The sequence below is a fragment of the Muscardinus avellanarius genome, assembly GCF_963383645.1.
Source record: "Muscardinus avellanarius genome assembly, chromosome: 4".
Lineage (NCBI taxonomy): Eukaryota > Metazoa > Chordata > Mammalia > Rodentia > Gliridae > Muscardinus > Muscardinus avellanarius.
The window spans coordinates 137,040,069-137,061,643 of NC_137789.1; the positions used below are offsets into that span (position 1 = coordinate 137,040,069).

Below are 21,575 nucleotides of genomic sequence, written 5' to 3' on the forward strand. Positions count from 1 at the left end.
AATCCTGCCTGGCTGTTCCGCAGTGGCTCACCTCAGCTTGCTGTAGCCGTCTGGTGAAATTGCCGCTGCTGCCGGCAGTATGGCACTGCTGCCGCGTCCTCGGGCATGAGGCCGGTGTATCTCCTCTGTGGCTCTGAGCTCTGTTCTCAGTCCGCTTTCTCTCTGGAGCCTGGTGATTTTTTTGTTTCTCTGGTGATGGTGTTTTCTGGCTATGAAAGGCGCTGACTTTGTGGTAATGGAGATTGGTTGTTAGCGGGGCTCTTAAGCCCCGCTTTTCTCGGTCGCCATCTTCCCGGAAGTCTCTTTTTTTTTTTTAGAGTTGGTTTTATTTCTGATGATGAAAGTACAAATTCATTGTAGAGAATATGGTAAATGCCAAAAAATACAAAGAAGTGCTTAGAAAATCACTCATAACTTTACTGCCCAGAGATACTACCATTGGTAGTTTGGAGACCAACGGATTCATTCTAAGTAGCTACTGAATGGTCTCCAGATCATTGCTAAACTAGCCATGAGCTATTTTTATGACATTCATAAAGGCTCAAGTTTTACCCCTTCCTAGCCAAAACGCTAGCTTGTTGATAATGAATCTTATTTTCTTTTTCAATGAGAAGACAACTTGATAAAGACTGGAAGCAAGCAGGCCTGGGCTGTTAATCTAATCTCAGCTTAGCCACCTACAAGCTGTGTGACTTTAGGCAAATCACTAAATGTCTCTGAGTCCATTATAAAGTAAGCCATTAAGCAGGGTAGCTAATACTTTTTGTCCCCCTCTTCTGATGATACTCTGGAGAATGGAAGTGTTACAAATATGCTTTTAATTCTAAGCAGCTAATTCTGAGCTCCCTGTCAAGTGAGCATCACGCAGTTAATTCTAATGGTTTGTCTTGCTAATGAGGGGAAGTTGTATTATTGGTTTAAATGAAGCAATTAAGTAAAAGAGATGGCCTGGTATTCGTAATCTGCGCACCCACAGCAGACGAGGACAGATATTAATGTCCTTATTGCAGCCGTTGGTACAAGTGCTGGCCACTTCTCCACCTCCCAAGGAAACTTCTGGTCCCTAGAGTGGCAGCCAGCTCACAGGACACCAATGGGGGCTGGAGCAGGGCACCATCAACTAGATGCTGCCAGAGATTTTAGAAGTCTGCTGAAACCAGAGCTAGCGCTTCAGGACTTTTTTTTTTTTTTTTTTTTTTTTTTTTTTTTTTAGCTGTCTATGAATGATAGTTACATTACAGAACATGAGGCAAAATATCCTCACAATTCCTAATTCAGTGTCTCTAGCCCTGGCTGCATATTAAAATTATAAGCAGGTCCTGCCCCAGATCCTGTAATGTGGAATCCCTCTGGGGTGGGTGCAGGCAAAAGGCTGCCATCAGAGCTCCCCACACAATTCCAGTGCGCCCTGAGGGTAGAGGCAGATGCCCTGGTTCCTGGCCAGGCTCTCGCCTGTGTCCTCACTGTCAGGTGACACTGTGCAGTGTAGACTGATCGCTTACGGCTACTGCAGAGATGTGGGGAAACACTGAAAAGTATCTTGAAATGCTCACAATTCACCTCCCACCTCCTCCTTCATTTCATATAATTCTGTGTAATTCTGTTTGTGTAATTCTCTCTCTCTCTGTGTGTGTGTGTGTGTGTGTGTGTGTGTGTGTGTGTGTTACTGGGAATGGAACTCAGATACATTCTGCCTCCAAAGCTACACCACTCCCAACCCTATTTTGGTTGGAAAACAGGGTTTCACTGGGATGCCGAGAGCCTCACTAATTTGCTGAGGCTGGTCTTGAACCTGAAGTCCTCTTAAAGGATTGCAGCCTCTCGAGTACTGGGATTTCAGGCGTGTACACCATGCCTGGCTCATTTTGTGCACTTCTAAATCCCATGAGCATTCAGAATCAACATTCTGAAGGCTGGCACTTAGTTTCTGTGTTGCTGTTTAAAGCTGAGGCGGTTGTTGAGCTCTGCAAGAATGGATATCCTTTGCGTGTTGCCCAGATTTTAGAGCCAGGACTTAGTGTTCACAAAAGTCCCCCGAATTCCAACTTTGTATGTGTGATGTAGTGTGTATGTAGCTGTGTAAAGGTATGATGTTCAAAGGGGTGGAGAATTTCCTCACAAAAGCAATCTTGTATTATTCCAGGCAGGAGCTATTTCACATGCAGAGAGAATTTTTGAAGGAGAGAACACGGTGCCGAGCCCTGGAGGAGGAGCTGGAGAACCCCATGAACGTACACAGATGGAGGAAGCTCGAGGTAACACCTGGGAAGCTCACCTGCCACCCTGCGCCAGGCTGCTAACCCAGAGCTCAGTATGAAGGGCCCTTCCATTTAATGCTCTGAAAACTGTCACCTAGAATGTAAGACTGGACCAAATGCAAATTGGGTTGTTCCACAACCAGATGCTTCATTTGAGTTTTGCTTTTAACAATCCCAGACATAATCCTTTCTGCCCCCACGAAAAAAGAGCCAGTAAGAACTTGCTTCTACAAATCACATAAAAATTTTTAAGTATTTTTTGGTCCATCAGTTACCCTACAACTGCTTGTTAGTCTTGTATTGTTAATCACTTTTAGCTGTATCAGCATCTTAGTCATTTTCTAATCAAGTGGGTTTTACATTCCTTTCTTTTCTTCTTTGTAGGAAATATTGTTGTTTTTTCTTTTTCTTTTTTTCTTTCTTTTATTTTGGCACTAGAAGCTGAACCCAGGGGCCTTCTACCTTTGAACTACACCCTTATATTTTTTATTTTTATTTATTTTTTAGTAAACAAGGTTTATTAAATTCCAAGGCTGTCCTTGAACCTTCAAACCTCCTGTCTCAAGCCTCCCAAGTACTGGGATGATAAGCAAGTGTGTGCCACCATGCCTGGATGAACTAGCCCGTTTTAGGAAGGTTTAGCATTGTGTTAGCCAAATTATTTCTCTCAGGATCTGGGGACATGGCCAAAGTCCCCAGATAGGGGGAGAGAATGGGACTTCATATTTTATTTTATTTTATTCCTTCTGGATACACATTGCCACCAGCACTGTAGATCAGAAAGGCAAGCTCTTCTGATTCAAGAAAAACAGTACCCTCTCTTTTAGCTGTACTGAGCAATGTGGGTACCGAAGGGTGTTGCACTAAAGGAACAATTAGGGTGTTGAGAGATGTAAGCCCAGGATACAACAAGAAAGATCAGGGCGAGGTGGAAAATTGGCCAAGTAGATGTTTGTTTTTCATTTTCTTTTTTTTTCCTTTTTAATGAAGAAAGCATTAAGGCTAATGTATTATAAATTGTTATGTAAACATGAGGTCTGAATTTTAACAACACCCAGCCCTGCCAAACTGAACTCGTGCCAAATTTAGTCCCAGTATACGGGTATAAGTTGGCACAGCTTAGTGTTTCTTAACGTCAGAGTCAATAAAATATCTTTATTATTTTTTCTCTTTTAACCTTCACTTACTCCTTTTCAATCACCAAGCGTGGAGTGGTTTGCTAGCCCAGGGATGTCCCTGACCTTGCTGGGAAAAGTGGAGCCGAAGATTAAGTCCGTTTACCATCCCTTTCGTTCACTCCATGTGTTTTCAGGCAGATCTTTAAAGTTTCCAACTCCATGTCAATTTCTATTTTAAAAAAAATTAGAAAAGAGAAACTCTAGGAGGCAGTTGAAAAATATTTAGCTGCTGGATTAATCAGAAATGTCAGTGCAGTCGAAAGTGAAGCTTTGGCTCAGAGTCTGGAGGACAAATGATCAATTAATAGGAGTAGCCTTTGTTTGGGGTGTACACAGATAGCTATTGAAGAAAGCTTTATGGGTTGATAACTCCATTTGAGAGTGAAATACCATGGACATGCTCTGCTGACAATTATTAGCAGAAGTCCACACCCTGTAGCCCTGCCCGGCACAGACTGTAATGAATCTTACTGACAATGACCAAAGGGGATTCCTAAGGTGGAGCAAATTAGGAGATCCTGGCTCATTCCTATAGAAACTGGAGCTCACAGAGACAGCCTCTAAGCACTGCAATGGAACCACAGCCTCGAGAGACGGGCTCGTCTGGGTTCGAGTCCAGCTCTGATCTTTACCCATCTGGTCAAATGACTTAATTTCTCCGGGCCTCAGTTGTGATATTTGTAAGACGGGAAGATTAATGCTGTCTTATAGAGCTGTGATGTGGCTAAAATAAACTATTGTATGGAAAAGACTCAGCCAAGTGTCTGGATGACACAGAGAATCGGGGGTGAAACATAGTAGCTATCATTATTCTTATTATTCTTACTGGTGGAATAAAATATTCGTTTTCATAAAAAGATAACCGTTATGTAGGCAAGACATTAAGAAAACGGTGGTCTAGCCAGGCGTGGTGGCGCACGCTTGTAATCCCCGTGCTTGGGAGGCAGAGATAGGAGGATTACGCTGGTTCGGAGCCAGCCTCTCTGGCTTTAGAGACCCTGTTTCCAAATAAAAAAATATAGAATAGGTCTGGGAGTGTAGCCCGGAGGTAGAAGGGCTTCCAGGAACCCCAGTACCATAAAAAAAAAAAGAAAAAAAAAAAAGAAAATGGTGGTCTTATTTTTATGGTGGTGGGCAGGTATTTATGATTATCCCATTGGTTATGCTTTTGTTTTGTTCTAATTCTCTTGGTATTGGTTCTGCAGGTTTGCAATAGATTTTAAGAAAATGATAATTATTTTATGTAGGAACCTTGGTGCTTTGTTTGACACTGTTGATCTCACAGCTGTCTTTTTTTGCTGTTCCCCTTGGACAGGCCAGCGATCCCAGTACCTTTGAGCTGATACAGAAAATTCACACCCTGCAGAAGCGGCTCATCAGTAAGACGGAGGAGGTGGTGGAGAAGGAGCTGCTGCTCCAGGTAGCATTTCTATTGTTTACACTCGGGGAACACATATTTTCTCAGCACCAGCTTCTCCAGGACTAAGGTCTGAGAATTAGCCCTGTCGCAGGGCTGCACACCCCACCTTGAACTGTAGGTGGCAACAGCGACTCACACATCAAGAACAAACGCAGCCTGATTAATTGGTCTTTTATGCTGCGATCTCTGATATTTCAAGAATTCCAGAAAATTAAGTTCAAGGCTAGACTCACTGCAGTCGGGTAATGTGAGCATTTTTTTCTTTCTCACTTTCCTACAATTTTGTCAGGTCCTTTTAAATACTTTTCTTCCTATCTTCATATCATGTGAAGTGCTGCGATTCTGATTTTGAAAATAAGCTTTCTCACGCAGCATAAATGATCCATCCACATGGACATATTTGGGGGAGGGGGCTGGGAAAGGAAAGATATCTTTGGGGATTTTATGAGGTACACTTTCTGGGAGCAAGTAGGCATGTATCTTTGTAAAAGATATCTTCACCATCGTCATCCTCTTCCTCGCTGACCGCAGGCCAGGTATGGTGCTATTTGGAGACTTTACCTGCTTGGTCTCATTTCTTCTTTATGGTGCAGGGGGTGGGTATTGTCACCCACAATTAGTGGATGAGAAAGTCAGGGCCCAAGAGTTAAGGACTGAATTCTGTCTCTGCCAACTCATAGCTATTTGAATGTAACTTCTCAGCATCTGAGCTTTTTAATCTACATTACGGGACCATAGTAGAACCCCCTTTAAAAAGGATGTTGTGAGCATTGAAAGACCTCAGCATTTTTATGCTAGGCCATGGTGTCTGATAACTATTACTAATTGTTCCTCCTATTTGCTGACTCTATAATTTTAACTATCAGGTTACCAGTAGTAGGACTGGGAACTTCTAGATAGGTGCAAGCAGTATTTGTCTTTTGGATTTTACACTTGACCTTAAGAAACATTTTCCCCTCAGGCTGGGTAGACAGTCAATACTATTCCTGGGTGTCATGACACTGAGAGGCACCAGGATTTTCCTCTTTATTCCTAGATAAGCATGGGGTTGAGAGGACAGACTCTGCGGTTAGGGGGATCTGGTCCTGAATCAGTTCCAACACTTGATAGTTCCATATCTTGGAGGGATTACATTTCCCAACCTCAATTTTCCCTTCTGTACGACGGTGATAGCAATACCGCATTTCACTATGAGAAGGTTCTCGGGTCAGCTGGGAGGGTGACCAATTAGCTCATGGGCACTGGGGGCATACAGTCCAGAGTCTGAGCCATGTCTCCATGTTGGGGACCACGAGGCACTGTCCCAGGCCAGAGTGGCAGGTGGCAGGGCTGGGATTCCTCCCGGGCATTCGGCTCCAGCACCCGCACTCCCCACCACTCCAGGACTCAGCCTCTTCTGCTCTTCTCCTCACTTGGTAAGTTTTTAAAAGTATCAAATTTTATTTTTTTGTCAAAACTCTTGATTGAACATTTGTTTTTTTGGAGGGGTTTAGACTTTATTATTTCCTTTCTTTTATATACTTTGAATTTATTTGATCTTTTACTGTCTTAAGATCGATGCTCAACTCGTTAATGGTTAGTCTTTCCTTCCTCTCTCTCCTCTTTTTCTCCCTTCACCCCTCTCTTTCTTTCCCTCTTCCTTTCTTTTCTCCTGTTGTGCTGGGGATAGAACCCAGGACTGCATTAATGCTAGGCCACTCTACCAGGCATGTTACTCTTCTAGCCTTTTCTTTTCTACTAAAAGCAATTGAGTCTTCCAATGGCCACTAAGTAATTTCTTTAGTTCCTTCCCACAAGTTTTGATATATGGTGTTCAGCTCTAAATATTGTCTACCTTCAGAATTGTTTCTTCATTGAGAATAAGTCTTAGAAAAGCCACCGTTTCTCCTATGACAATTAAAATACATTAAAATATCTCCAAATACTTATATATTTATTTTTTTATTTGTTGATTTATCTTTTTTTATTGCTGTCTATATGGATTTGTAGGAACTTGTTGGGACTTGCTTTGTGACCAACTAAATGATATTTTAAGTATTCATATACTTATAGTTTAAAAAGATATTTTCCAAATAAAATATAAAATAGGTCTGGAAGTGTAGCCTGGGGGTAGAAGGCCCTTGGGTTCCATCCCCTGTACCACCAAAAAAAAAAAAAAAAGAATAAAATAAAGAATAAAAAAGAATAAAAAAGGGGTGTAGGTGTAGCTATATATACCTATAGTTTAAAAAGATATTTACTCATCAAATGATCAGGGATCAGCATTTTATGTTTATTTGATCAACTTTGTTAATTGCATTGTCCAAATCTATACTTTTCTTAGTTTTTAGTTTGCCTAATGGCTGAAAAAATAAGTTTTAGTATTTGTCTTTTTCACCCTGTAGTTCAGTCATTTTTAACTTCAGGTACATTTTAGATTATGATCATAAAGATGAGTAAAAGTTTATAATTTTTATTTCTTCCTGGTGAGTTATTCCTTTAATACTATACAAAATCCCTCCTAATAATGCTTTTACTTAAAATTTTAATCTAATATCAATATAGCATTGACAGCTGGATGTATAAAATAATTTTCCTGTGCTTTAAAAATTTTGATGACCTTATATTTTAGGCAAATCTTTGGCTATTGAACCCAGGGGCATTTTACCTCTGATCTATACCCCCAGCTATATTTTATTTTATTTTTTATTTTGAAGAAGAATCTCAATAGGTTGCTGAGAGCCTTATCAAGTTGCTGAGGCTGATTTTGAACCTGAGACCCTCCTGTCTCAGGCTCCCAGATTCTGGGATTACACCATTCCTTGATTAGTCATTATCTCTTGATTGATGTGTTGAGTTCATTTATGTTTATTGAGAATTTCAGGTTTACTTCTATCTTCTTATTTTGCATTATCTGCCCTGATTTATCTATCTTCCTTCCTTCCTTCCTTCCTTCCTTCCTTCCTTCCTTCCTTCCTACCTTCCTTCCTTCCCTCCTTCTTTCCTTCTCCTTCCTTCCCCTCCCTCCCTCCCACCCTCTTTCTTTCTTCCTTCTTTCTTTCTTTCTTTCTTTCTTTCTTTCTTTCTTTCTTTCTTTCTTTCTTTCATTTTTTTGGTGGTACTGGGGTTCCTGAAAACCCTTCTACCTCCAACCTACACTCCTGGACCTATTTTATATTTGGAAATAGGGTCTCTTAAGCCAGCTGAGGCTGGCTTCGAACCTGTGCCATTCTCCTGTCTCTGCCTCCCAAGCACGGGGATTACAAGTGTGTGCCACCACGCCCAGCTTGCCCTGATCTTTTAAAAATGCTTAACAAGTGCTAATGTTTCCGCCTCTTATTGGATTGAGTTTTCATTATTCTTTCCTCTCTCCTCTAGCCACCCCCCTCCCCATGACCACTTTGTCCTGTTTGTTTCTTTTTCCAGAGTTAGCAGCACTCAATGCTCAATGTAATTGTCTCTTTTTTGGATTCCATTAAATATACTAACTAATTCTATCTTTGTGTCTCTTTTTCTAATGGATTCTCTTGAATATATATATTTTTTAATTTGATACTGGGGATTGATCCCAGGGACAGTCTACCTCCGAGCTACACCTACACTTACACCCTTTTTTTATTCATTATTTTTGAAACAGGGTTTTACTAAGTTGAGGAGGACCTCACTAAGTAGCTGAGTCTGGCCACAAACCTACAATACTCCTGCCTCAGCCTTCCAACTATCTGGATTACAAGCATGCACTACCATGCCCAGTTCTCTCTTGAATATAGTTTTTAATTTTTAAAAAATTTTATAATTTTTATTTTTGTACAGGAGGTGGAACCCAGAGGCTTCCTACTTCCAGGCTATACTCCCAGACCTAATTTATATTTTATTTGGAAACAGGGTCTCACTAAGGTGCTGAGAGCCTCACTAAGTAGCTGAGGCTGGCTTCGAACCCGTGCGATCCTCCTGTCTCAGCCTCCCAAGCGCGGGGATTGCAAGCGTGCGCCGCCACGCCCGGCTCTCCCTTGAAAATTTAACATGTGCATTGACATCAGGTCTAAACAAGTCTAAAATTGCCCAGTATCTTTATTCTTACAAATAATACAAGGTCTCAGAGTGTGTTAACATGAGTTACTCTTCTGTTGACAATATTAGTCATCATTATTATTACTTTATAGAATCAATTCATTCAGATTTTCCAGGATGTATACCCATTCTTTTGTTTTCTATTTTCCCACATCTCCAAGTCCTTCCTCTGGGTCCATCTCTTTCTTTTGAAGTATACCCTTTTACAGTTCTTTCAGTGAAAGATTCTGTAATGGTTGCCATATTCCTCGTTTGCCTGAAGATGTTATTTTGGTCTCACCTGGGACCAAAAACTCACCTGGGAATCCTATTGTCTCTTTGTTCTTTGAATATTCTGTCCCTTTGTGTTTCGGATTCTAGAGATGCTTCTGGGAAGTCTGTTTTAAGTCTATTTATTATTGCTTCTTTTTAGGTAACCTGCCTTTTCTTCAGTTTAGGTTGTTAAATCTTCTCTTTGCCTTTTGTATTTTGAGGCATCAGTATGCATTTTCATGTGAATTTTTTTTTTTTGTGTGTGGTCCTGGGGTTCCTGGAAGCCCTTCTACCTCCGGGCTACACTCCCAGACCCATTTTATATCTTTATTTGGAAACAGGGTCTCTTAAACCAACCAGCGCGGCTGGCTTCGAACCTACGCGATCCTCCTGTCTCCGCCTCCCAAGCGCGGGGATTACAAGCGGGCGCCACCACGCCCGGCTTTTCGTGTGAATTTAGTTTTATTTACTATGCTTAGAATTCACTTGACCTGAATCTGTGGATTCTTGTGACTTCCATAACTTCTCCTTTATGCATTAATTCTATAACTGCTATTACATATGTTCTTTTCCTTATGGCCTTGTTGATATTCTCTCTCTGTCATGTCTTCTGAGCTTTATCTTGTTCATCCATTTTCATCCATTCTTTTTTTGTTTTTCATTACTGGGGATGGAACCCAGGGGCTATATATACCCTCAGCCCTATTTTTTATTCTTTATTTTGAAACAGGGTCTCACTGAGTTGCAAAGGGCCTCACTAAGTAGCTGAGGCTGCCCACGAACTGTGATGCTCCTGTCTCAGCCTCCCGAATGCTGGGATTACAAGCGTGCGCCACCACGCCCGGCTTCATCCATTCTTCCTTAAAGTGTGCTTATCTGCTAATAGTCACTGAGATTTTTTTTAAAATTTTTTGTGTTGTTCTTCACATATGCCTGGTCTTTGTTGACAGTGTCGTCTTGCTTTTTTCTCATGTTTCTATTCTCTCCCTCATGTTTTCGGTTACTTTAAAATATTTTATGGTCTAATTATTTTACTATATAAAGATCTTGAGGCTTTTAAAAATAATCAATAAATTTAATAATTCATGGTGGATTTCTTTCCTTTCATGTTTTGTGATTTTGGATTGTGAACTCACTTTAAGAAAGCCTTTGTTGAGCCGGGTGTGGTGGCGCACACTTGTAATCCCAGCATTCGGGAGGCTGAGACCAGAGGATCGTGGTTCGAGGTCAGCCTCAGCTACTTAGTGAGGCCCTTCGCAACTCAGTGAGACCCTGTTTCAAAATAAAGAATAAAAAATTGGGCAGAGGTTGTAGCTCGGAGGTCAAATGCCTCTGGGTTCCATCCCAGACCCACACACACACACACAAAATCCATCCCAGAACCACCCCCCCAAAAAAAAAAAATCCTTTGTTTAGGGACTTGGGAAGGATATGGGGAAAGGTGTGTCTCTTCATTTTTTTTTTTTCTGCAGGTGCCCTAGGTGATATCTCTTGCTTAGAATAAAATTCATGTTAAATCTTCACTTTGGGGCTTCTTGGACCACTTGGTAAATGTGTATGAGAACTCCAGTCTCTTGTGACAGGGGGTTCTATTCTCAGAGAATAGAACCGACAGTCTAATTCTCAGAGAATCCTATTTTCCCAGCCAGAATCAAGGAGAGAGAGTTAGGTTTCTTCACGATCTTCTTGTCCCAGCAGGTGGAGGTCTATGCCTTGAACCTGTGATGTTCCTCTCGCAGCCTCCCAGGTACTGGGGTTACAGGCGAGCACCACCACACTCTGCAACCCTTTGTCCTCCTGTGGGCACTCAAAGCCAGGCCCCTCATATACTGAGTCTGCCCCCCCCCCAGGGGATAGCCCCCTTAGGGAGCTTTCATTTCAGGTCACTTTTTTGTTTTGACAGTTGAGCAAACTACCTGCAAATCTGCTTTGTGATACAAAAATATGCGTAGGTTTATTCAGGACATTCAAAACTTTGCAGACTAGATTTCAGGTTATTTACTCTGATTGCTATCAACAGAAATCTCTTGTTTTAATCCCTAGTGTTCTCATCTGTAAAATGGGACCGATGACAGTTCTTGCTCCTGGAATTGAGTGCAGCACTGCACACAGAGGTTCAGAAGGGTGTGCGGTTATTATTCACCACGCTGTCATTAACATTACCATTATTCTTACTACTGTTAGACACCAGGCAGTTTTTCCTAGCCTCCAAATTTAACATCTTGTCTCACTCTTCTTTCACCAGTTCCTCATTTAGCCTTCTCCACTCCCACTTTTTTGCTTTTTGGGTGATGGATCGGCCTGCCCCATGACTGCCTGCTGTTAGATTTCTCAGCAGCCGTGTGTCCCCTGCAACACTGCTTGGTGTCCTGGTAAAGCCTCAGGTGCTCCTTGGAATTGGACAGTTTCTCAATTTCATTACATCATCAGAGAAGTTCTAGGCACTCATAGTAGAACATTTTGCAATGGTGGAAATTTGGGGTTGACTTCTTTTGAGCATCAGAACAATGTCTAAATGACTAAACTGTGTTAACAGTGCTGAAGAGACCCATCATTCCCAAGGAACAGATAAGACCAAAGCCCATTTCCCCCTCACTGCACTGAGCTCTTTGAGAAAAAGCCACTTCATATAATTTGTCTCTCCAACTTCACCGCCAGCTGCAGTATGAGGCACATAGCAAATGCTCAATAAAAATGGACTGGCGTTGGCCCAGGCAACTCCTCGCTCTTGAGAGCTTAGTGCAAATGTTTCCTATCTCAGGGAGCCCTTTCTTGCTAGGCAATGCCTTTATACCAGCTTCTATACCTTGATTTCTGTACACCACACTGCGTACTTACAGTGAATGCAATTATTATAATCATGTATTTGATGATGCTTTTCTGCTAGACCACAAGCTTCACAAAGGCAGTGCCAGGTCTCTTTTGTAGAGTATCACATCCCTATCACCTTGCCTGCTAATACTTGTCCGGTGACTGACTATGTTGGCAGGACGGTGGTCCTTCAGCAGGTGATATGTCTTACAGACATTTAGGGTCTATCTTTTAGCTGACAGGTTAGGGAATTATTCTTCCTGTCACCTTTGCATTTTTTTTATTAACTCTAACTTTTCAGGAGTCTGGAATTTACATTGGGTTTAGGGATCTATAAACTCGATGCAAACCGCCAGTGTCTCTTTATGTGCGGAGATAGCCCGATTCATACGGGTGTGCTCAGAGTTCTCCCCTTGTGCGGGGTTAATGTAAAAATGGTTCTTTTTTTTTTTTTTTTGCAGTACTGGGAGTGGAATTCAGGGGCATTCTACCTCCAAGATACACCCCCAGCCCTAGTTTTTATTCTTTATTTTGAAACAGGGTCTTACTGAGTTGCAAAGGGCCTCATTAAGTGGCTGAGGCTGTCCTCGAACCATGATCCTCCTATCTCAGTCTCTCAGATGCTGGGATTACAAGTGTGTGCCACCATGCCCAGCTGTAAAGATGGTTCTTGAGTGCACTTAGCAGCTTTGGTTGGAAGAGGAAGAAGTCTTTCCAGGACTGGAACCTTAGGGATGGGTAGGAAGGACTTACCTTTTGCCCCAGGCTCCTCTCTCCTTCCAGGAAGCAAGGCCAGTGAAGCCATCTTTAGCCATACCTCCCGATGCACCTCTCTGCTGTCACTCCATTTATTCTTCATCTGAACTGAATCCTCACAATTAATGACATTAAAAAAAAAAGTAGTGGTAGGGCCCAGTGTTATGGCACATGCCAGTAATCCTAGTCCTTGGGAGGCTGAGACAGGAGGATTGAAGGTTTGAGGCCAGTCTCAGCAACTTAGCAAGGCCCTCAGTAATTCAGCAAGGCCCTGTTTCAAATTTAAAAAATCAAAATAAAAATACAGGGCTGGGGATGTGGCTTAGAGGTAGAAGGTCCGTGGATGCTTCAATTCCCAGTACTACCAAAAAAAGTTTCTGCAGGATGAAGGCCAGGCACGAGTGCCTTGAGCAACCACGGTTCATTTCCTGGGCTTCATTCCATCATCAATTCCATCAAGATGGCCTTCCAAATACTGGGCGTAAGGCATGATGGCATCAGAGTAGGAAGCTGTAACCTCTTGCTGGAAACACTTAAAAACACAAGAATTGTTCTGAGCAGCTGGAACTTGTTTTTTCCAAGTGCTTAAATGCGAGTAGCAACTTAAATACATTTGCCCTCAGGGCCAGGCAAGAAACAAGAGGGAGAAAGGGAACCTTGCGGAGAGCATCCAAAATGGAGCTCTTAGGGCCTTCAGCATCAGAGACCAGAGGGCTTGGAGGGGACATTACTCTCTCTCTCTCTCTCTCTCTCTCTCTCTCTCTCTCTCTCTCTCTGTGTGTGTGTGTGTGTGTGTGTGTGTGTGTGTGTGTGTGTTGGGGGGTCGAGGGTCCCACCTCTAGGAGGCGGCTCCTTGCCCGGGCCAAATTGGGCTCATGTGGTAAAATCCTTAATCTTCATGAATTGCTGAAAACATGGATATTCCTGTTCAGTAATTGAGTTTTACCTATGGGAAATCATAGGAACACCGAAGGAACTTTCCAGGATAGAATTTGCAACCTTGAGCTTCAAGGCCTTGGTGTGGGAGGGAGAAGAGTCAGGCATGGTGGCACACATAATCTCAGTACTTGGGAGGCTGAGACAGGAGGATCACAGGTATGAGGCCTTCTGCTACTTCGTGAGGCTTTGTTTCAGAATAAAAAATAAAATAGGGCTGGAGGATGTAGCTTAGAGGTAGAATACCACTGGTTCAATCCCTAGAACCACACACACACACACACACACACACACACACACACACACGCACGCACATCCCCCACACACAGTAAAAAAATAATAAAAGGAAAGAAAGGTAGCCACAGAAGCAGCTTTACTCTTTGATCTAGTTCTCTGTTGTGTTTTCCTGAAAGAATTACAGAGCCCAAGAATCAGAAGGTACAGAGGAGATGGTGAGGGAGGAAAAGGAGCAGGCAGGCATTGGGCCGGCCACAGGGCCACAAGGTCATGGAGGTGCAGGGCCTGGGTTCTTCAGAACAGGCAAAGCATGCTCTGTGGGGCTGGGTGGGTGGGCTTCATGAAGATGGGTCTCTTAAGATGTCTTTTCTCTTGCTGCTAATAACTATTTTATTTTATAAACTTTTCTGAAGCACAGGAGGGCTGCAAGTTCAAGGCTACCCTCAGCAACTTAAAAAGACCCTCAGCTGCCGGGCGCACGCTTGTCATCCCTGCGCTTGGGAGGCGGAGACAGGAGGATCGCGCTGGTTCGGAGCCAGCCTTGCTGGCTTAAGAGACCCTATTTCCAAATAAAAAAATATAAAATAGGTCTGGGAGTGTAGCCTGGAGGTAGAAGGGCTTCCAGGAACCCCAGTACCACCACCAAAAAAACAAACAAACAAACAAACAAACAAAAAAAACCCCTCAGCAACTTTAGTGAGACCATGTTTCAAAATAAAAAATAAAAGAGGATTGGGGGTATAGATCAGAGGTAAAATGTCCCTGGGTTTAATCCCTAGTAATGCGTGCACACGCACACATGCACCTCTTTTTTTTTTGGCAAGTCTGGGGATGGAACCCAGAGGCATTTGACCTCCAAACTACACCCCCTGTCCTATTTTTTATTCTTTATTTTGAGACCGGGTCTCACTGAGTTGCAGAGGGCCTCACTAAGTAGCTGAGGCTGTCTGTGAACCACGATCCTCTGGTCTCAGCCTCCTGAATGCTAGGATTACAAGGATGCACCTCTTTTTGAAGTATAAAAGTAACAATTCCCTGAATTGTTGAAACCATCCAGGGTTGTCTCCAGCCTCTGAGGCAGGGGCTGCAGAAGCACCCTGTGCTGAGTTATCAACTATTACCTGTGTCCAGGCACCTGGGATTTCAGGGTGAGTGACAGAGGCTGGGCCCTGGCCTTGAAGGACAGCTGTGTGACACCCTGCTGTGTTATCTTTTACAGGGCGCTAGGAGAGCTTTGCTATAGGCGGGTGTCTCACTTTAGGTCCACTCTATCAGTGGCTGCGACTTCCACAAGGTTTCGGGTTCCAGTCTTGTGGGAAGAGGTCCTGGTAGCTAAACTGAGGGAACAGGAGAGGGGACCAGGTGGGAGGAAAAGCCAGTGGAGAGCAGAGGGAGCCTTGTGAGCCCCGATGCCATTCCTCCTAGGAACCCCATGGACAGAATTGCAGAGCTGAGCCCTGAAGGAAAGGCAGGCGGAGATGTTTGTTCCGTGGTTCTTCGTGCCCCTGGTTGAGATGCCCTGGCGTGTGGTGTGTGGGGACTGAGATGCTCCTGAATGCAGACTGAGAGGCCGTTTCTCCTGTCCAGTCTCACATCAGGGGAGCCCTGGCCAGAGGCAAAAAAGGCTGTACACTTGAGGTGGAAGCTGCCAGAACACTCCAGGAATTGATGGCTATTCCTGTGTGCCGGGCATGCTAGCTCCAAATGATGAACTTCGAGATGCTGAGGGTTGGGTTTGGGTATCAAAGTTGTCTGTCACATGAGATCCGGCTTCCTCGCAGACCCTGAAGACTGCCTACTGGCAGACCCCTGGCTCACTTAGCCAATCATCGAAGTTATAAATTGCCATCCAACTTTAGAACTGGCAGTGGCCAGTTGGGTGTGGTGGTGCACGCTTGTAATCCCAGCATTCGGGAGGCTGAGACATGAGGATTGCGGTTCGTGGACAGCCTCAGCTACTTAGAATAAAAAATAGGGCAGGGTGTGTAGCTCAGAGGTAGAGTGCCCCTGGGTTCCATCCCCAGACCCACAAAAAAAAAAAAAAAAAAAAAAAAAAAAAAAAAAGGCAGTGGCCATTCTCCCAGGCAAATTCTCTCTGGCTCTTCCTTGACTCCACCAAGTATTATCATAGTTAAGAGCCATCCATCCAGTAACCAGATGGCAGGATTATGCCACAGTTCATTTAAAAGATGAGGCCTCGCTGGGCGTGGTGGCGCACGCTTGTAATCCCCGCACTTGGGAGGCAGAGACAGGAGGATTGCGCAGGTTCGAAGCCAGCCTCGCTGGCTTAAGAGATCCTGTTTCTAAATAAAAATATGAAAAATAGGTCTGGTAGCATAGCCCAGAGGTAGAAAGGTTTCCAGGAACCCCAGTACCACCACACACACACACAAAAGATGAGGCCTCAATTTTGTTCTAATCCAGCCGTCCCTTACTGCGTGTTCCCTGTGTGCCAGCCATGGGGCTTTCCCGATGCACAGGCCTCAGGGGTGGCATTCACATAAGTAGTAGTGTGCCAGGTGCAATGATGGGCAATTTGCCTGGGCGTTGGTACAGTTTAGAGGAAAAGAAACAGACATGAGCTCCTAGCAGGTCAGCAAGGGTTTGCCTTACCCTGCTTGTTATGCAGAAGACACTGAGACGTTCCCCCTTGAGAGCGATGTCTTGATGGAAGGCTATTCCTTGAGAGGGTTACAAAGGGTGGAAACACACTTTCTAGTGAGCAGCAACCCCTTAAAATGACCCAGATGAGAACACTACCTGCATGGAGCTCAGATTCCTGTTGTTTTAGGAAACTGTCACGCACACCCATATCATGGGCGAAACCCTCAGACACATAAATCATGAGCTGAACCAGAAACCTGGGACCTGCCTGTTCAAGACGAACGTTCTCTCTAATGTTATGACTGCCTGGTGGTTGACTTGACTGTAAACTGGCTGGAACGGTAGAGGGTGCAGTAGGATACGCATGAGATTCTAGCGGTATGAGGGAGCAAAGCTCTGTTGAAATGATCCCACGGCCATTCCTGATCAGTTCACGTTTATGATCTGCACTGCGGTAGACATTGTTCTAAATGTTTTACATGGGTATTATTTCATTTAATTGTCACTACAACCCAAGAAGACTTATAACCATCCCCCGTTCCAAACCCGGGAACATGAGGCACAGAGAGGCTAAGACTTTCTCCCCAGGCCACACTTCTGGTACCTGGCCAAGCATGGAGTTGAACTTGGCAGTCTGCCTCCAAAGGCTCTTGGTTACCCGCCATCATCTGTGGTGTGGGAATGTCAGAGACACTGAACTGGTTGTGGCACACTGCCTTGGTCACGCATGGAGAGAATTCACATTGGTCATGGCTTCTAGAGGCCTGTTTTTCCAGGTGTGGGTTCCAAGCTATCAACATTGACATTCCTTGAGAGCTCTTTAGAATGGCAGAATCTTAAGGCCCGGCACAGTGTTGCACACCTGTTGTGATCCAAGTACTTGGGAGGCTGAGATAGGAAGATCACAGGTTTGAACAGCTTCAGCAATTTAGCAAGACTCTGTTTCCAAATTAAAAAAATATATAAAATAGAGATGAGGGCAGAGCTGGGAGGTAGGATGCTCTTGAGTTCAATATCCAGCACCACAAAATAAAATAATAATAATAAACCCAGAATCTTAGACCTCCCTGGGCTAAATCATTGAGTCTACGTCTTCACAGGATCAGTAGAGATTGGTCACCTCTTTCTTTGTGTGCGACCTTCGTGCTCTGAGCATGGCAGGCCCAGGATGAAAGTACGCATCTCTTGGCTTCTACACATAGGCCTTGATCTCTGCTTAACCTTCCCTGTCTTTGGTTTCCTCTGAAACCTGGAGCTCATCATCTTATCAGAATCCTTTGGTTGCTGTGAGAATTAAGGGAAAGAACTACATAAAGCACTTAGCAGAATGATTGCGAATTGGCCAGTGCTCAAAAGATAGCATTATTTGCAGTTTGGAGCATGATAACCTCCCTCTCTAGTTCTCAGCTGTTGAACTCCAAGGGCCAAGAGCATTAGGAGGAAGCTGATACAACAGTGCTTCTGGGGCCTGAGGCATGTTCTAGGACCTAGCAAACTCTCCAAGTCTTCAGACATGACTTTGAGAAGTCTAGAGTGTTTCTTCGATGATGGAAACACGATAATCCCTGAGCCTATCTGATGCAGCCTGGGTGGGTTTGGCAGAAGCTACAGAAGGTTTGAGGAGTGTAGGGAAATAGCACACACAGCTCGCAGGTATTGAATGATCCCCTGTGCACCTGTAGCTCTCCTGTACTGACCCTTAGCTCCTCCTGTATCCACAGGAAACCCAGATGAGGCTGATGCTATATTTGTTGGCATTTCACAGAGGAGGAATTGAACTTGCCTACAAGTTTACAGAGGAGGGAAAACAAAACTTTTGTTTTGTAAACAAAAGCCCAAGCATTTATGGCTCCGAGATGCCAAAGCTGTGGTTGTAAATGAGGGTATAGGAAACTGTGGCCCGCAAGGGGCTGTACCTGGTCCATCACTTGTTTTTATATGATCCATGCCAGGAATGATGTTTCTTACATATTTAAGTGGTTAGAAAAAAAATCAAATGTCTCATGATGTGTAAAATGTATGAAATTCAAAATTCAGGGGCCATAAATCAAAATTTACAGGCACATGGCCATAGTCATTCATTGATGTGTTGACCACAGTTGCTTTCATGCTACTAAGGCACAGGTGAACAATTGTGACAGGAATGAATGGCTCACAAGGCTTACAACACTCAATATCGGGCCCTTTAAGGAAAAAGTTTGCTAACCTCTCTAGTAGATCTGAACCATCAGATTCCAGAACAGAGTCCCTAACTGCCATTCTCTAGTGCCTTCAGATAGAGCCACCAAATATTCCATTTCCATGTCTAGTTCCCCCTAAAAAAATTCCAGTGTAATTGTTCAATTATTAAACAACTGCTTGAAGAGTTGGAAGGCAGAAACCTAACATCGTGTGCCATTGGCTGGTGGTGCAGAATGCACTCAACATAATTCTTGCCAGCTCTGTTAGTGGGTAACTCAGTGATGGTCCTCCCCAACCTGAGTGTAAATGGTTGAAAGTGCTCCGTAGCTAGAGATCATGGGGTGCTGAGAGGCACGATATAAGCCGAAACCACTGACCAGAGGCCTTTTTGTGGCTTATTGTTCTGTGCTGGTGGTTGAACGGGGGAAGAACAGGATGAGAAGGGGGAAGAGCTCCTTCTTTTCTGGCCTTGCTGTTCTTGTCCGAGGACATTGAAGTGCTGGGACGGCTTGAGGAGGCTTCTTGGAGCAGGCTGCTTCTCCGCCATGTCTTCCTGGATGCCTGCTGCCCTGTACATGCTGCTGCATGCCAGGGAAGGAGAGAAGAGCAGGGGAGAAGGCTGCCCAGAAAATCCAATGCTACTGCAAGTGCTGTGTGGCTATAGGCTTGCTCCCGTGTGGCCGGGCTGGGGGGCATCATATACCAGCACCTGCTTGATTTGCCCAAGACAGCCTTGAGGCCAACACTTTAAGAGGGTGAGTTCCGGTCCCCTCACTCACCATTTATAACACTACAGCAAAGTTAACATCCGACGGGAACGTTTGCAAGGTGCTTTTCCGGTCTTGATTCTCAGTGGTTCCCAAGTGCTGATCTGAGGACCGGGAGGAACTATATGATTCCAAATATCTCCCTGGTCTGTAACAGAGTAAGCACACGCACACTGTGGAAGCATAAAAACAGCTTTACTTTTCAATTTTAGAGAGCTCTCTTTTTTTTTTTCCTGTGTCTCTTCTTGGGTTTTGAGATGGCATTATCTTATTTTTGTGTGTGTGCATCCCTCTCCTTTATGAAATGGTGGTAGGAACTGCTGATGATTTTCTGTTAGGAGCAGACATGCTATGTCCTTGGCGATTCATTTTCCTTATCTGTTAGCCAGGGGTAATCATGCCTCTTTCCTAGGCTTTCTGGGGGGAGATTATATTAATATACCTAAAATCATTTAGACCAGCCCCCGGCACACAGAAAACATCACATCAATATTGCCTACTCTTCTTTCTTTTCCTTTCCACTCTAGAACTTAGCCAAAAAAAGTTGGCAAGACCAAGCCGGTGCCTTCAGGACTTGGGAATTATAGAGACCCAAGAAATGCACACTCTAGAAGCTACTACTTTGTCTCTTAATTTTTGCAACAACCCTATTCAACAGATCAGGGAACTAAAGCTTGGAGAGGTGTACGGGTCCTTGGGAAATCGAGCCTTCATTGCTGGCAGCCCTGAGGCAGAGCACAGCCGTGCAGTGTGGCCTCTGGGCCTCTGATCTGGAAGGGAGCAAGCTTTTATATGCAGATGTTTGGGCCTTTCTTACAATTGTGTTCAGCTTCATTTAAGGTGAATAAGTTTCTCAACCGGTGCCTCTTCACACCTGCCTAGGTATACTTAATGTGCTCAATTATCAAATGCGTTCTCATATTCCCTCTCACTGGCTCTCTATAAATGTGTCAGGAACCTCCTCGTGGCGTTAGAGTCCTGCGAGCATCAGCAGTATCTTAAAGGAGATTGGCTCTGCTAGGCTCGATTAGGCAGACAGAGGTTAAAAACCAGTTTATGCCTTAAGCCCTAAGTGCCTTGAACGTCTATAATTGCAGACAGCCCAGGGAGAGGCACAGACAATCACTGGTTTCCATTTTTGATTTGAGCAGCAAGGGTCTTATTCATGTTATTTTTGAAATGAGTGGTTTTTAGGGGACTGTCTTTATTGACTTCTTCCACCCCCATTTTCATCTCTTTCTCTCTCTCTCTTTTTTTTTATGTGTGGCACTGGAGATTGAATTCAGGGGTATTCTACCTCTGAGCTACACACCCAGGCCACTTTTATTTTTTATTTTGAAACAGGGTCTTAAGTTGTGGAGATTTTTTTTAAGTTGCTGAAGCTTGTTGTGAAATCCTTCTCTCTCAGCCTCCCAAATATGTATGTATGTATGTATGTATGTATTTATGTTTGGTACTGGTGATTGAACCCAGGGGCATTCTACCTCCAAGATATACTCCCAGCCCTTTTTATATATTTTTAAATTTTGAAAAATGGCCTAAGTTGCTGAAAGTCTCACTAAATTGCTGAGGCTGGCTTCAAACCCGTGATCCTTCTGTTTCAGCTTCCCAAATACTGGGATTACAAACGTGCGCCACCACGCCTGGCTTCGGTTTTTTTTGAAACAGGATCTCGATAAGTTGCTGAGGACTTTGATAACTTGCTGAGTCTGGCCTTGAACCTGTGATCCAATTCTTGAGAAAATAGTATTTCGAGTCCAAACTCTTCATAATGCTGTGAGCCCCTAAGCAACTTAACTACCCTAAGTCTCAGTTCTTGATTTGCAAAACATAGAAAATAATAGTATCTTTTATTATGAGGTTTTTTTTTTTTTTGGTAAACAAGGCCATCTTTACCAAGCACATTGCTCAATGTTTGCAATGAATAAATGTTAGCTATTTCCATGGTATCACACTTTAGATTTAGAGTCTACAAGGGCATCCAACGTAGGGGCTTATAAAGGGCTGGGCATAGCTCAGCATTTAAGATGTCTCACTTTCAGGAACGATCACCTAGACCCCCCATTCTTAGAGCAGTCTCTCATTCCCCTCCTGTGGTGGCTGGCCCAGTAACTACTGTGTTCAT

The 21,575-nt window shown here is 43.8% G+C and overlaps 1 protein-coding gene across 1 annotated transcript in view; it reads left to right on the forward strand.

Annotated features, from left to right (window-relative positions):
• CFAP58 (cilia and flagella associated protein 58) overlaps positions 1-21,575 on the forward strand; it is a gene marked incomplete at both ends in the record, with an annotated part of 106,647 nt that overhangs the window by 51,922 nt on the left and 33,150 nt on the right. Inside the window, 2 exons of the mRNA XM_080694861.1 lie at positions 2,144-2,255; positions 4,752-4,856. Coding sequence (XP_080550987.1) covers positions 2,144-2,255; positions 4,752-4,856 — 217 coding nt within the window. The remainder of the gene's footprint in view (positions 1-2,143; positions 2,256-4,751; positions 4,857-21,575) is intronic.